General features: G+C 40.6%; 1 protein-coding gene across 1 annotated transcript in view; it reads left to right on the forward strand.

Moving 5' to 3' along the window:
* The window catches only part of abcc4 (ATP-binding cassette, sub-family C (CFTR/MRP), member 4), a 438076-nt gene that overhangs the window by 258886 nt on the left and 162378 nt on the right, over positions 1 to 16812 (forward strand). The window contains exons 19-21 of the mRNA XM_043692688.1: positions 555 to 665; positions 837 to 848; positions 8829 to 8929. Coding sequence (XP_043548623.1) covers positions 555 to 665; positions 837 to 848; positions 8829 to 8929 — 224 coding nt within the window. The remainder of the gene's footprint in view (positions 1 to 554; positions 666 to 836; positions 849 to 8828; positions 8930 to 16812) is intronic.

Raw genomic sequence — 16812 nt, forward strand, 5'->3', positions numbered from 1 at the left:
TTGTACTCTATGCTACTTTCTTCCCACCCCCACCCTCCTCTAGCTTATCTCTCCACGCTTCAGGCTGTCTGCCTTTATTCCTAATGAAGGGCTTTTGCCCGAAACATCGATTTTGTTGCTCCTTGGATGCTGCCTGAACTGCTGTGCTCTGCCAGCACCACTAATCCAGAATCTGGTTTCCAGCACCTGCAGTCATTGTTTTTACCACATTACTGCATATACACATCCTTTTTTTGAAGTTCATTGTGAGGATGTATATGCTACTTCTCCTTTATTAAACAACATTGCTGGTTCTGTAAGTGTAATAGCTGGGTGGCTACTGCTACTCAGGAACTGATTATGTCAAAACCCCAAGGGTGTTGGATTCATTTTAGAGAGTCAGAACTTTAAAAGTAATATCAATGAAAACGTTTACAGCTTCAATTACCATCATTGTAATCAACCCATCCCAAATTTGTTTTTGTGCATAAAGCTATGTTCTGAATTGTTACGACAATACAATGTACTTCGGCATGATTTTCTTAACTTTATTTCTTCTCTTGTCTTTTCTGCAGGAACATGGTTTCTTTTTCTGTCAACTTCACGGTGGCTTGCTGTTCGTTTAGATGCACTCTGTGCAGTTTTTGTTAGTATTGTTGCTTTTGGATCTATTATAATTGCCAACAGTAAGTAGGAATTTCAACTTTCTTTACCATGTAATTTGTACTGTAATTTAAGCATTTAAATATAAATGTACTTGTAGATAAAATTTGTCCAAAAATTGACTCTTGAATTGATTTTCTTTTATTAAAAGATGGTCTTTACTTTTTTATCCTCCATTCACTGCATTATTGAAGGATGTGTAGCAGGTAAGTTGAACATACAAACATGTGGACTGTTCAAATGTTCTAGTTGACAACTTCCCTGTTATTAACTTGCAGACTTTGAACAAGACCTTGATTTCTTCCTGTGGTACTGGTAGATTGGGTCAGACATTAAAAAATGTTGTTCAAGTTGATTTATTGTTTTTTTTTCACATTTGAGAAACCGAAGTAACAGCTATTGCCCAGAGTGCAGATTACCACAATTTAAATGCTAGACTGGGTCTGTGACAGGAGGTGGGAATACCAATAAGAGGGAAAGATATACTTGACCTCATCTTTACCTTCTACCAATGCAGCCAGCAGTGTCTATGGCCGTAATGGCAAGAGTGACCACTGCAGAATTCTTGTGGAGACGAAATGCTGCCTTCATATTGTGGATGCTCACCATGATAAATGGAACAGATTTTGAACAGATCTAGCAGGTCATGATTGGGTATTCATTCAGAATTGTAGGCCATCAATACACAATTTGCAACCTCATGGACTAGCGTATTCCCCCACTCAACCATTACATCAATCCAGGGGATCAGCCCTGGATGAAGAGTGCAAGAGGGTATGCCAGGAGCAGCATGAGGCATACCTAAAAATGAGTTGTCAAACTGTTAAAACAGAACCACTTGTGTGCCAAATAATATAAGCAGCAGGTGATAACAGAGCTAAGTGCGCCCACAACCAATAAGTCAGATATAGGCAGCAGGTGATAACAGAGCTAAGTGACCCCACAATCAATAAGTCAGATATAAGCTCTGCAGTCCTACCACATCCAATCGTGAAGTGTGGTAGACAATTAATCAACTGATGAGAGGAGGAGGTTCCACAAATACTCCCATCGTCAATGATGGAAAAGCCCAGCACATCAGTGCAAAAGACAAAGCCGAAGCACTCGCAGCAGTTTTCAGCAAGAAGTACTGAGTGGATGATCCATTTTGGCCTCGTCCGGTGGGCCCCAGCATCATGGATACAAGTCTTCCGCCAATTAAATTCACACCATGTGTTATCAAGAAACAATTGGGTACTGCAAGCGCTATGGCCATGAAAACAGTCCAACAATAATATTGAAGATCAGTGCTCCAGAACTTGCTGCTTCCCTAACCAAACTTTTCCAGTGCACTTACAATACTGGCATCTACCTAGTCATGTGGAAAATTGCCCACGTATGTCATGTACGCAAAAAGCAGGAAAAATCCAATCTGGCCTATTACCATTGCATCAGGCTACTTTGATCGTCTGTGAAGTGATGAAAGTGCTATCAAGTGGTAGTAAGAACAATGGTATCAAGCACTAACCTGCTGACTGATGCCCAATTTGGGTCCCAGTAGGGCTACTCAACTGCTACCCTAATTAAAGCCTTGCTTCAAACCTGGACAAAAGTACTGAATTCCAGAAGTGAAGTGGGAGTGGTAATCCTTGATATCAAGGCCACGTTTGACCAAGTATGGCATCTGGGAGTCCTAGGAAGACTGGAATCAATGAGTATCAGGGCACAATCTCTCTGCTTGGATGGAGTCCTACAGGACATCTCTGCAGGAGTTGCTCAGGATAGTGTCCTAAGCCCAACCATCTTCAAATGCTTAATCAATGACCCTCCCTTCTTCATATGATCAGAATTAGGGATGTTCAACGATGACTGCACAATACTCAGCAGCATTCACAACTCCTTAGGTATGAAAACAATCTATCATAAAAAGCAACAAGGTCTGGACAATATGTAGGCTTAGGCTGAATAGTGGCAAGTATTCACACAAATGCCAGGCATTGACCATTTCCAATAAAAAATACAATCTAACCACCATCCTTTGACATTCAGTGGAAATTGATATTCACTGATGTCCCAACTGACAGCATCCTGTGGGGTTACCATTGATCAGAAACTCCACTGCATTCTCTACATAAACACAGTGGCTATAAAAGTAAGTCAGAGGCTAGATTAGTAACTTATCTGACTCTCCAAAGCTTGTCCATTACAGGGCACAAGCCATGAGTATGATGGAATATTTCCACTTGCCTGGATGGCTGCAGCTCCAATGACATTCAGGAAGCTTGACACTTGATTGGCACCATATCCAGAAGCATGTACTTCCTCACCACCAACTCTCAGTTGCAGCAATGTGTACTATCTACAAGATGACTGCAGAAATCCACCAAAAATGCTTAGACAGCACCTTCCAAACCCACAACCACTTCCTTCCAGGAGGGCAAGGGAAGCAGATACAGGGAAACACCACTATCTGCAAAATCCCCTCCAAGCCACTCGCCATCCTGACTTGAAAGTATATGACCATTTCTTGACTGTCACTAGTGAATATCGTGGAATTCTATCCTTAAGGGCATTGTGGGCCAACCTACAGCATGTGGGTGGAAACCGTTCAAGAAGGCAGATCACCATCACTTTCTCCAGAATAGCTACAGACAGCCAATAAATACTGGCTTAGCCAGCAATACCCACACCTCACGAGTGAAAAAAGAAAAAAAATGAAAGAATAAAAAATGATGAGGTAACTCAGTATGTGATCAATTTGTCACTATTGTGCATTTTGCACTTATACTTTAAGCATTTTAAGTTTATGCCTAGCATGCACAGAAAAACATATTTTCTTATTAAAGAAAACTGACCCAAGTTCAAGTGGGAGGAGAAGCACGGAAGAAAGGGTGAGACTTGGATTTTGTTGTCAGTATTGAGTTCAATACAGAACTTCAGTTTGTATTGAAGTTGAACTCATTAATAAATTGTTGAACATTTTCAACTATCATCAGTTCCATGGTTTTCTTTGAATTTAATTTTGTTGCATATGTACAAAACAAGCATGATGCCCATGTATGTAACCTTTTTAAAAACTTCAAGTAATTGGAAATGTAAATGGGAAAGGGAATAGGGGAGAGGATAGGGTGATGGTGTGATTAAATGGAACAGGAAACTTACCTTGTACTTGGAGCTCCTATTGACAGATGGGAGTCGGACATGCCACTTCATCTCCCTGAACCTTCATTTGATGACTTCCATCTTGAGTTAGCCAAGCTAACAATCAGGGTTTTATTCCTTCAACAATCAAGGATCAACCAGATTCAGACCTTTTCTTCTTGAGAAGCCTGTAACTTGAAAAATCTGTTTATTTGTGCAATGATTGTGACTGCAACTCATTCAAGTGTGGCATGATAACTTAATGAAAGTCATACCAGCCTCCGTTTCTTACTGAGAGAACTGTCTATTCTTCATTCCTAATAGGAAATCGAATGTAAAATGATTAACATTTTTGAAAAGTATTTGGAAAGGCATCCTGTTCACTTAGCTGTTCCTTCCTTCAATTTGAATCTTATACCCTATGTCTCTTAAAAGCTTTTGTGTCCTTTAGAGCTTTGGGTTCAGTTTTAGGAATCTGGCCTTAGCATGGGTTCAAGCCTCATCCCACAGATGAGAGCTTCTATAAAGTAATAGTTCGAAGAGGATAATATCAATCTCACATTGACTCAATCCATTGCACTGATATCATTCTCGATCTTTGGAGACAAGGAGTTCTACACTCACTTTTGGAGGGAGCAGATATATCTCTCTCTGCCAAGTGCAGTTGTCCATACCAGCGAGGTGGTGACATTGATGATATTGTCACTGAACTAGTAATCCAGAATTCTAGGTTAATGTCCAGGGAACATGGGTTTCAAATTTTACCATAGCAGACAATGAAATTTGAATTCAGCAAAAATCTGGAATAAAAAGCTACTTTTATAATAAACATGGAACTGTTGTAAAATCCTATCTGGTTCACTTATGTTCTTTTGGGAAGGATACCTGTCAGCCTTACCTGCTTCATTTGTGACTCCAGACTTCTCGGCAGTGTGGCCAACTTGAGGCAATTTGGGCTGGACAACAAATGCTGGCCTTGTGAGTGAATTCACATCCCATAAACAAAGATAAAAATAATAGAATTGACAAATAAAGTACCAAGCGTGGTCTTCTGGAAAAATGCCTCTTTGAGCACACAGTCTGGAGTAGAAGTGCAGTAACCTAGTATTGAGGAAGCACTATACTGGAGGAACTGCCAACTTACAGATGAAATGGTAAACTGGGGTCTCATTTATCTTCGAAGCTGGAAGGAACAGATCCCAAAGTACCTTTCAAAGTGTAGGCAAGATTTTCTAATAACATTCCCTGCATTTATCTCTCAGCCAAGTTTATTAAACCAATCTACGTGGTCATTCATTCAGTGTTATTTTGGATATTTAGCTGTGTGCAGCTTAACTGTTGCATTCCCTCCATTATAACAATAACTATAATTCCAACATGCTTAATACCATGGTGGTTGTGAGAAACACTGCAAACTGCACTTTCTTTTACGTTTTCTCTGACTTTGCTCATTAATGCAGTACAAATTAGCTTTTGTATCACATCTTCTGTGTCCTTGAGACAGCCCAAATTGCTGCACCATGGTGAATTAATTTTGTTGGTAGTATTTGTAAGCAAACCCTCACTTACATTTTATGGTACATGAGGGTAGCAACAAAATAAATAGTTCTTGGCAGATTTAGTTGAGAGTTGATCAAGATACCACTGGAAGTCTTTTTTGTTTGCTCAGAGGTCTTTTACCACCACCTGAACAGGTAGGTCAGACCTCAGCTTAATACGTCTCATTTGATAGACTGCTAATAATGCAGTTTATTAATGAATTGTAGCTTCAGCTTGAAATTTGACCTTATATCCTGATGTGGGACATCAATCAATAACGTTCCAACTTAGCAGTGGATGTTGCCAGTAAGTCCAGCTCGCACAAACTCAGGAATAAGATGTTTGGCTCACTTTGGTGAGTTTCTTGTTTGCCCCAATATATCCAGGGTTTTCCTGGTTATAGGGAAGAAGAGCAGTACAGAACTCTAGACTGCTATTAATGGAGATCATTGCAACCTTTGAATGGGGCCAGAGCAGATATTCCTTTCTTTATTCTGCAATGCCAGTGTTTGCTCTCCATGACCACTGTGTAGATCCAGCATATGTGAAACTAACAGCAGGTCCCAACTCTGTGGATAACTTTTCTAAACCATCCGTCAATCATGTGCTAGGTTTTATCAAAGAAAGATTTGGAAGGGGTTGCTGCTACACTCCAAAGATGATCCTGGGCATGACATTCTAATATACAGGAGGTGGAACAAAGAGGAGGCAGAAAAATCAGCTCTCTAGTGTATTTTGGTCTGAAATGACTATTACTAAAATTATTATTGTTCTTGCTTCCATATACGGGTGCAGAGGAGGTTTACCAGGATGTTGCCTGGTATGATAGGAAGATCGTATGAGGAAAGGCTGAGATACTTGGGGCTGTTTTCATTGGAGAAAATAAGGTTATGGGGTGACTTGATAGAGGTGTACAAGATGATTAGGGGTTTAGATAGGGTTGACCATGAGAACCTTTTTCCACCTATGGAGTCAGCTATTACGAGGGGGCATAGCTTTAAATTAAGGGGTGGTAGGTATAGGACAGATGTTAGGGGTAGATTCTTTACTCAGCGAGTCGTGAGTTCATGGAATGCCCTGCCAGTAGCAGTGGTGGACTCTCCCTCTGTATAGGCATTTAAACGAGCATTGGATAGGCATATGGAGGATAGTGGGCTAGTGTAGGTTAGGTGGGCTTGGATCGGCGCAACATCGAGGGCCAAAGGGCCTGTACTGCACTGTATTTTTCTATGTTCTATGTGGTATTTTATTTCAGCATTGGTAGTCAATCAAACTGATTTTGTTTGCCATTTGGGCCCAGCAATCTAAGCATCACTTTCTTATCAGTTTTGGCTAAAATTCTCTGAGTTTTGTTTGTTCAGGAAAGAACAAGTAAAATTTCATTGCATGCTGCTTCTATCTAAAGAAACATTTGTTGTGTGCTGATAGCTTTAATTGCCTAGAAGACAAAAGAAAAGATATTTACAAATTAAAGCAATTACTTGACAATAGACCTTTGAGTAAACCTGCTGCATTGAATTGTAGAATGCACTACCTCTTCACTTTCCATTGTTGGTCCGGTACCACAAAGGAAAATTAGAGCCTATTTCTTGTGTGACACTTCTAGACCTATTTCTGTATAGGCATGTATTTGGAATAATATGTAAGCTTTTGCACAGCATTATTCTTTTGTTCAGACTGTGTATGCTGACATTAAAATAGAAAACAAATGCAGCGAATGCTGGAGAAATTAACAGGTCTGGCAGCATCTGTGAAGACCGATATAGAGTTAATGTTTCAAATCCATTATGACTCTTCTTCTGAACTTGAAGATACAGTAGAGTATGGATTAGACGTGTTCTTGAAGAGCAGTAAGGTTTGCTTGTTTTGTAAGTCATGTTTTGTCACATTCAAATGTCATAGTTAATTTTCTTTTAAATCCCCTGTTTTTTAAACATGAGTGGGGAGGGGAGAGAAAGAACAGCCTTAAGCTCTGAGTGTGAATTGCAAAGAAAACGCTGGTTGGATTGCTTTCATTGAAAGCAAATTTAAAAAATCATTTCTTCTATAGGAAGGATGTTGTTAAGCTTGACAGGTTGCAGGAAAGATTTAAAGGATGTTGCTGAGACTGGAGGGTTTAAGTTGTAGTAAGAGGCTGAATAGACTGTGGTAATTTTCTGTGGAGCATCAGAGGCTGAGAGATAACATTATAAAGGTTTATAAAATCATGAGGAGCAATGACAGGGTGAATAGCTACAGTCTTTTTCCTAGGTGGAGGAATCCAAATCTAGTAGGCATAGGTTTAAGGTGAGGGTGAAAGATTTTAAAAGGACCTGAAGGGATAACTTTTTCACGCAGAGGGTGGTGCTTGTATGGATTGAGCTGCCAGAGGACATGGTGGAGGCAAGTACACTTACAACATTCAAAAGACCTCTGGATTGGTACATGATTAGGAAGGGTTTAAAGTGATATGGGCCAAGTGCTGGCAAACGGAACTAGGTCACACTGGGATGCCTGGTCGACACAAATGAGTTGGACTGAAGGGTCTGTTTCCATGCTGAATGACTCAGTAACTCTATTTTCAAAAGTGTTCTTTGCTGACTATTGCTGAGGGCTTTGTTATGTCACCATCAATGCTTTGCGGAGGTTAGAGATTACGTTTATTTGAGCAGGGGCTGTGAGTTGCTAATTTGATTGACAGTTTAAAGATGTGATTAAAAGTTGTGCTTTATTTCATGTGAAGAATGAATTTGTGTTTGGTTTTATAAAAGTGGAGCACTTGAGATTTGAAAACTTTGAATAGGCTTCATGGATGAGATTTTTCACGAGCTCGTATACAGGAGTGGCAGCTGTATTAGATTGTTTGTTTATTTTTACATATACAGGGTTTAGTGGGGTTAAAGTACTGAGAGAGCTGGAGAGCCTAATTGCTTCTAAAACATTTGGGACAGAATTGTAGAAGACCACAATCATTCACCCATTGTCATGATCTTCTGGTGTTAGTTGTCCCAACTCAATCCTGACATGTCTTAATGGAGTGAAAACTACATGGGACCCCCATGTTGGAAAATTTCTTAACTCCAGCTACCTGACTCAACAGCGAAAATCTGAACCTTCAGTCCTAAGTGAGGAATTATATGGGAGGCGATATAGCTATTGAATAGGATTTTAACTTGTAATTAAATGGGTTCTAGTGAGTTAAAATCTTGTTCAGTAATAATAATACAATAGCTGGGCAGTGTCTACTTTCCCCTCTCTGCAAAGTGGTATTTTACTGTATGATATTTCAAATCAAAAGTTGATGGATTTACATCCACCAGTTATATTTCTGGAAACTTGCACTATCATACTTTGAGCTGCTTATGTGGAGCTACAGGTATCTATGGATTTATAATCAACCTCCAACATTATAGGGAAATTAGAATCAATTAAACTCCTGCAAAAAAAGTCCTAAGAAGATGCTTTTTTTAAAAATTTAGTTTATAAACTTTGATTATTTTCATGGTTTCATAATGACGCTTATGTAATTTTTTTTAACTACCTTACAGAGCTAGATGCAGGACAGGTTGGATTGGCTCTGTCTTATGCTATCACGTTAATGGGCATGTTCCAGTGGGGAGTGCGACAAAGTGCTGAAGTTGAAAATCTGGTAAGAGTGCTGTTAAAATATTAAATTGTTTGGCAAACTACAAGCATTTAATGAGTTAATTGTCCAGTGGGGAGTTTCTGCTTTCAACACAAGCGGTGATTTGAGAGCAATTGGAATCCAATTTCAGAAGTGTTTCTTTCCTCAACATTCTGTTCAAATTTACCTGCATATTACCAAATATAAAATCCATCGTGAACCAGTGCATTTAAGCATTATTGAAACAAGTTTTAAAAGTTTTTGCTTTAAAAATATCTCTTGATATATTTAATATTTGATTATTTTAGCTGAAAATGACTATATCACAAACAAAAAATTTGAATCATAATTTTAACCAACCTGGCTGTAAGTAACTTAATTTGTAATTGCAGAAATTACTATACAAAGTTATTGTAGAGTCATTGAGTAAGACAGAATGGAAGCAAACCAATCAGCCCAATTCATTCATGCCGACCAGGTTTCCTGAACTAGTCCCATTTGCCTGCATTTGGCCCATATCCCTCTAAATCTTTCCTTTCCATGTACCTATCCAAATGTCTTTCAAATGTCATAATTGTACTCACGTTTACCACTTCCTCTGGCAGCTCGTTCCATGTATGCACCAGCCTCTTTGTGAAAAGACTGATCCTCAGGTCCCATTTAAGTCTATCCTCTCTCACCGTAAACTCATGCCCTCTATTTTTGGAGCCCTCTATTTTTGGAGTCCCCTATTCTGGGGAAAAGGCCTTGGCTATTCACATTATCAATCCTCCTCATGATTTTATAAACCTCTTTAAGCTCATGTCCTTCTATATTCCAGAGAAACAAGTCCCAGCCTATCCAGTCTCTCCTTATAACTCAAGCCCTCTAGTCCCAGTAACATCCTTGTAAATGTTGTTTTGCACCCTTTTCAGTTAAGTAACATCTTTCCTTTAGCGGGGGCAACCAGAGTTGTAAGCTATACTCCAAACGTGGCTTTATCCCAGTCTTGTTCAGCTGTAACGTGACATCCCAACTTCTGGACTCAATGCTTTAGCTGATGAACCCAAGTATGCCAGACACCTTCACCACCCTGTCTACCTGTGATATCAGTTTCAAGGAACTATGTACCTGCACCCCTAGGTTTCTCTGTTCAACGACACTTCCCAGGGTGCTACCATTAACAATATAAATCCTGCATTGGTTTGTCTTGCCAAAATGTAACATCTCGCATTTATCTAAATTAAATGCCGTCTGCCATTCTTTGGCCCAGTGGACCAGTTGATGAAGATCTCATTGTATTCTTAAATATTCATCTTCATTATCCACTATACCACCAATTCTGATTTTATCTGCAAACTTACTAACCATGCCTCCTATATTCTCATCCAAATTGTTTCTATAAATAACTAACAACAGTAGACAAAAGAACAATCCTTGCAGCACGCTGATGGTCAGAGGCCTGCAGTCTGAACAACAACACTCTACTAACATGCTCTGTCTCCTAGTGCCAAGCCAATTTTGCATCCAATTAGCTAGCTCTTCCATGTTCCCATGTGATCTAGCCCTACTAAACGGTGTATCTTATCAAAGGCCTTGCTAAAGTCCATGTAGACAATATCTACTGTGCTGCCTGCATCTAGCAGGAGAAAGTGAGGACTGCAGATGCTGGAGATCAGAGTTGAATGCATGGTGTTGGAAAAGCTTAGCACATCATTGGAGGAAATTCCTGATGCAGGGCTTGTGCCTGAAACGTCGATTCACCTGCTCTTTGGATGCTGCCTGACCTGCTGTTTTTTTCCAGCACCACTCTCTCGACTGCCTGCATCTATCATCTTGTCACCTCTTCAAAAGATTCAATCAAATTTTTTAGACATCATTTCCCATAGAATGAAGCCATGCTGACGACCCTTAATCAGTTCTGCATGTAGTTCATGTTTCTCAGAATCCCCTCCAACAACCTACCCATCACTTACATCAGGCTCACCGGTCTGTAGTTCCCTGGTTCTTCCTTGCAGCCTTTCTTAAGTAATGGCACAACATTAGCCATCTTCCATTCTATTGGCAGCTCACCTGTGGCTGTTGAAGATGCAAATAAATTTTCTCAGGGCCCTGAAACTACTTCCCTAGCTTCTCGCAATGTCCTGGGATGTACTTGATCGGGTCCCAGGGAAATATCTACCTTTGTGTTTTAAGACCTCCAGAGTCCCGTCTTCTGTAATGTGAGCTCAATTAAAGGCATTGCTATTTATTTCACCAAGTTCCCTAGGTTCTATACCTTTCGCCACGGTAAATACTGACAGGAAATATTCATATAGAAACTTACCCATCTCCTGTGGTTCCACATAGATGGCCTCATTGATGTTTAGGGCACCCTATTCTCTCCCTTGTTACTCTTTAGCCAGTAAGGTATTTATGGAATCTCTTTAGATTCTCCATAACCTTATCTGCCAAAGCTATCTCTTATCCCTTGTATGTGTACTCCTACACCTGTTGTACTCCTCAAAGGATTCATTTGATCTCAGCTGTCTATATCTGACATATGCCTCCTTGCTCCTGACCAGAGTCTGCAATATCTCTGGTCATCCTGAATTTCCTACTCCTGCCAGTCTTGCTCTTCACACGAACAGGAATGTGCTGGCCCTGAAATCTCGTTATCTCGCCTTTGAAAGCCTCCCACTTGCTTTACCTGTGAATAGCCTCTCCCAATGAAGTTTTGAAAATCCTTGTCTAATACCATCAAAATTGGCCTTGCTACAATTTAGAACTTTAACTTGTGGACCAGGCCTATTCCACAACTATTTTAAAACTAATAAAATTATGGTTACTAGTCCCAAAGTGCTCTTCCACTAACACCTCAGTCACTTGCCTTGCCTTATTTCCCAAAAGAAGGTCAAGTTTTGCCCCGGCTCTAGGACCATCTACATATTCATTGAGAATGTTTTCATGTGCACACTTAAAAACTTCCTCCATATCTAAGTCAAAATCACTATGGCAGTCCCAATCTATGTTTCAAAAGTTAAAACCCCATACTGTTACAACCCTATTATTCGTACAACTCTCTGTAATCTCCCTATATATTTGCTCCTCAATTTCCTGCTGACTGTTGGGGGAGCCTTTCATACTTTCCCATCAAAAGTGATCATTTCCCCTCTATTGCTCAGTTCCACCCAGCTTCACTGGACAATCGCCCAGGAATATCCTTCTAAGTACTGCGAGATGTTTTCCCTAATCAAAAATACTACTCCTCCTCCTCCTCTCTTGCCTCTCCTCTATCCTTTCTATAGCATCTGTACCCTGGAACGGTGAGGTACCGGTCCTATCCCTCCCTCAGCCATGTTTCAGTTTCCAGAATAGCTATCCCAGTCCCATGCCCTGAGTTCATCTGCCTTATCTGTCATTGCATTGAAATAAATGCTATCTAATACATCAGTCTTCTCTTGATCATTGTAATATTCTTGTCTGCCTTGTCTATTTAACTTACTCTCTTTAACTTCTATACCAGTTCTGAACTTCTCTCTTGACTCAACACTGCTTAGGGTCCCACCCACTGCCAAACTAGTTTAAACCCTCGCGAGTCTCTCTAGCAAATTTCTACAACCATTTGCAAGTTTTATTCAAGTATTCACTTTATTAATGAATCATAAAGAATTGCATTCAAAAACTTTTTAAACTTGTCTGTTAACATAATCAGTTTAACTATAAGAGCCTCGTTAAAGGTCTTTTGGCACAACAGTTGTGTCCCTCCCACTGTATTCAAATCCCACCTTAACCAGTTTGATTCAAAGTAATTTATTGGCCTTCAAGTAAGTGCAGTAGTGATTATTTCATTCTGTGGCAGGGCTAGTTTTGAGGACAGAGTTAACTTCCAGTGCAATTAATTCTAAAGAGCTTGGAAATGCCAACTACATTTAGTTTCTGCCTTATATTCAGTACTTCCAAATCAGGTTTGTCAATGTTATGTGACTTGATGCATATTTTTTGGATTTTTTTATATTTGTTCAGTGGGTATAGGTTTCATTACCTGGGCTAGCATTTATTGCACATCCCTAGTTGTCTTTCAGAAGTTGGTGGTGAGTTGTCTTCTTGAACTACTGTGATCCATTTGTTGTAGATAGGCCCACAATGCAATCATAGAATCCCAAAAATTTGGAAACAGGCCATTCAGCCCATTGAGTCCACATCATCCCTCCAACGAACATCTCACCCAGAAACACGCCTCCTACTCTATCCCTATAACCCTGAATTTCCCATGGCTAATCTACCTAGCCCACACAGCCCTGGAAATTATGTCCAATTTAGCACAGCCAAGCCACCTAACTTGCACATCTTTGGACTATTAGGGAGGGAGTTACAGAATTTTGACAAAGCATTTTTCAAGTAATGGCAATATATTTCTAAATCAGCATGATGAGTAATTTGGAGGAGAACATGCAGGTACTGCTGTTCTCATGTATCTTGTGCTGTTGTCAATGAGATTGGTTGTTGGTTTGGAAAGTGCTGTCTGAAGAACCTTAGTCTTGGATGCTGTCAAGCTTCTTGGGTATTGTTGGAGTGCACTTATTCAGGCACTCATGACTTGTGCCTTGTAGATGGTGAACAGGCTTCGGTGTCATTAAGAGATAGAATACTCCCCACAAAGGTGTTAGACTCTGACCTGCTCTTGTAGCCACAACATGCATATTCAATTTCTGATCAATAGCAACTTTCAGGAGGATGATTGTGAGGGGTTCAAAAATTTTATTTATTTTCCTTCATCCTCTGCCACTGCTATGCAAAGCTAAGTGTATGTTGGAGGTTTTTTTGATAGGACCGTTGATGACTCTTTCCATCACTTGCCTCATGATCAAGCGTAGACAACAAGGCATCTTGGGCTGTTGTCTTACAGGGCGTAAGCATACACTAAAGATTGAAATGAGTGAATACTAATAATCAAAGTAAAACTTAGCATGTAGGAGCAATGCTCCCTCTGCATTGGCAAAGGACCAGGCCATCAGGTGTGAGGCATTCTTTGTATTATAGAATCATACAGTATAGAAGCAGGCCTTTGACCCCATTGAATCTGTACTGACTAAGATACATATATCTACACTTGACCCACTTGCCAGCACTAGGCTCACTGTCATTTACTGTACATGACATAGGTCTAGCCCATTCCTCAATCTTCTGCCATGGCAATCAGGGAAACATTTATGGTTCATCTGGAGGTTAAAAATATAGTACATTCATAGGCACACAATATGCAACCTTCTAGATAAAAACAAAAGACACAGAAACAGAAGTAGGTCATTTTTCCCATTGAGTCTGCTCTGTGATTCAGTGATATGGCATATCTGATACTCCTTAACTGCACTTTCCTGCCTTTTTCCCATAACCCTTGATTCCCTTTCTGATTAAAAATCTGTCTATTTCATCCTTGAATATACTTACTGACCCACCCTCAATAGCCCTCTGTGTTAAAGAATTCCACAGATTCATTACCCTCAGAGAGGAAATTCCTGCGCATCTCTGTCTTAAGTAAAAGGTGAAGTAACCATAGGATGCACAAGATGGGGAAGGAAACTGCAGGGGATGGGGACAATTGAAATGTGGAACTTATTCAAGGAACAGTTACTGCATGTCCTTGATAAGTATGTAGCTGTCAGGCAGGGAGGAAGTGGTTAAGTGAGGCAGCTGTGGTGTACTAAACAAGTTGAATCTCCTATCAAAAAGTAGAAGAAGGCTTATGTTAGGATGAGATGCAAAGGCTCAGGACGCTTGAGAGTTACAAGCTAGCCAGGAAAGACCTAAACAGAGAACTAAGAAGATCTAAGAAGGGACATAAGAGATCATTGGCAGATAGGATCAAGGAAAACCCTAAAGCTTTCTACTAATATATCAGGAATAAAAGAATGACTAGAGTAAGCTCAAGGACCTTGATTGGGCCAATCAAGGACAGTAGTGGAAAGTTGTGTGTGGAGTCAGAGGAGTGGATAAGTGGTAAATGAATACTTTGTGTCGGCATTCACACTGGAAAAAGACAATGTTGTTAAAAAGTTGAAAAATGTGGTGCTGGAAAAACACAGCAGGCCAGGCAGCATCCGAGGAGCAGGAGAATCGACGTTTCGGGCATAAGCCCGTCTTCAGGAAGGCTTATGGGAAATGTTCATTCTGGAGTTCAGTTACTAGTGGTGTACCACAAAGAATAAATTGATCAGGGTTTTGTGAAGGGTAGGTTGTACTTCACGAAGCTTATTGAGTTCTTTGAGAAGGTGACCAAACAAGTAGATGAGGATAAAGCGGTTGACGTAGTGTATGTGGATTTCAGAAGGTGTTTTGATAAGGTTCCCCACAGTAGGCTATTGCACAAAATACGGAGGCTTGGGATTGAGGGTGACTTAGCGGTTTGGATCAGGAATTGGCTAGCTGAAAGAAGACAGAGGTTGGCGGCTTATGGGAAATGCTGAAAATGTGTTGCTGGAAAAGCACAGCAGGTCAGGCAGCATCCAAGGAGCAGGAGAATCGACGTTTCGGGCATGAGCCCTTCTTCAGGAAGGCTTATGGGAAATGTTCATTCTGGAGTTCAGTTACTAGTGGTATACCACAAAGATCTGTTTTGGGTCCACTACTGTTTGTCATTTTTATAAATGACCTGGAAGAGGGCGTAAAAGGATGGGTTAGTAAATTTGCGGATGACACTTAGGTCGATGGAGTTGTGGACAGTACCGAAGGATGTTGCAGGTTACATAGGAGCATAGATGAGATGGCAAATAGAGATTAATGTGGAAAAGTGTGAGGTGATTCACTTTGGAAGGAGCAACGGGAATAAAGATTACTGGGCTAATGGTAAGATTCTTGGTAGTGTAGATGTGCAGAGAGATCTCTGTGTTCATATGCATAGATCCCTGAAAGTTGCCACCCAGGTTGAGAGGGAAGTTAAGAAGGCATACGGTGTGTTAGCTTTTATTGGTAGAGGGATTGAGTTTTGGAGCCACGAGGTCATGTTGCAGCTGTACAAAACTCTGGTGTGGCCACACTTGGAGTGTTGCATACAGTTCTGGTCACTGCATTATGAAAAGGATGTGGAAGCTTTGGAAAGGGTTCAGAGGCGATTTACTAGGATGTTGTTTGGTATGGAGGGAAGATGTTATGAGGAAAGGCTGAGGGAATTGAGACTGTTTTCACTAAGGAGGAGAAGATTGAGAGGTGATTTAATTGATTCACCTGGACCTTCTCTGACACCTCCCTCCCCTTCCTGGACCTCTCCATCTCCATCAATGATAACTGACTAAGAGTCATAGAGATGTAGAGCATGGAAACAGACCCTTCGGTCCAACCTGTCCATGCCGACCAGATATCCCAACCCAATCTAGTCCCACCTGCCAGCACCCGACCCATACCCCTCCAAACCCTTCCTATTCATATACCCATCCAAATGCTTCTTAAATGTTGCAATTATACCAGCCTCCACCACATCCTCTGGCAGCTCATTCCATACACGTACCACCCTCTGCGTGAAAAAGTTGCCCCTTAGGTCGCTTTTATATCTTTCCCCTCTCACTCTTAAACCTATGCCATCTAATTCTGGACTCCCCGACCCCAAGGAAAAGACTTTGTCTATTTATCCTATCCATGCCCCTCATAATTTTGTAAAACACTACAAAGGTCACCCCTCAGCCTCCGACACGCCAGGGAAAACAGCCCCAGCCTGTTCAAACTCTCCCTATAGCTCAAATCCTCCAACCCTGGCAACATCCTTGTAAATCTTTTCTAAACCTTTTCAAGTTTCACAACATCTTTGCGATAGGAAGGAGACCAGAATTGCACGCAATATTCCAATAGTGGCCTAACCAATGTTCTATACAGCCGCAACATGACCTCCCAACTCCTGTACTCAATACTCTGACCAATAAAGGAAAGCATACCAAACGCCTTCTTCACTATCCTAT

The sequence above is a fragment of the Chiloscyllium plagiosum genome, chromosome 6 (assembly GCF_004010195.1).
Source record: "Chiloscyllium plagiosum isolate BGI_BamShark_2017 chromosome 6, ASM401019v2, whole genome shotgun sequence".
Classification (NCBI taxonomy): Eukaryota; Metazoa; Chordata; class Chondrichthyes; order Orectolobiformes; family Hemiscylliidae; genus Chiloscyllium; species Chiloscyllium plagiosum.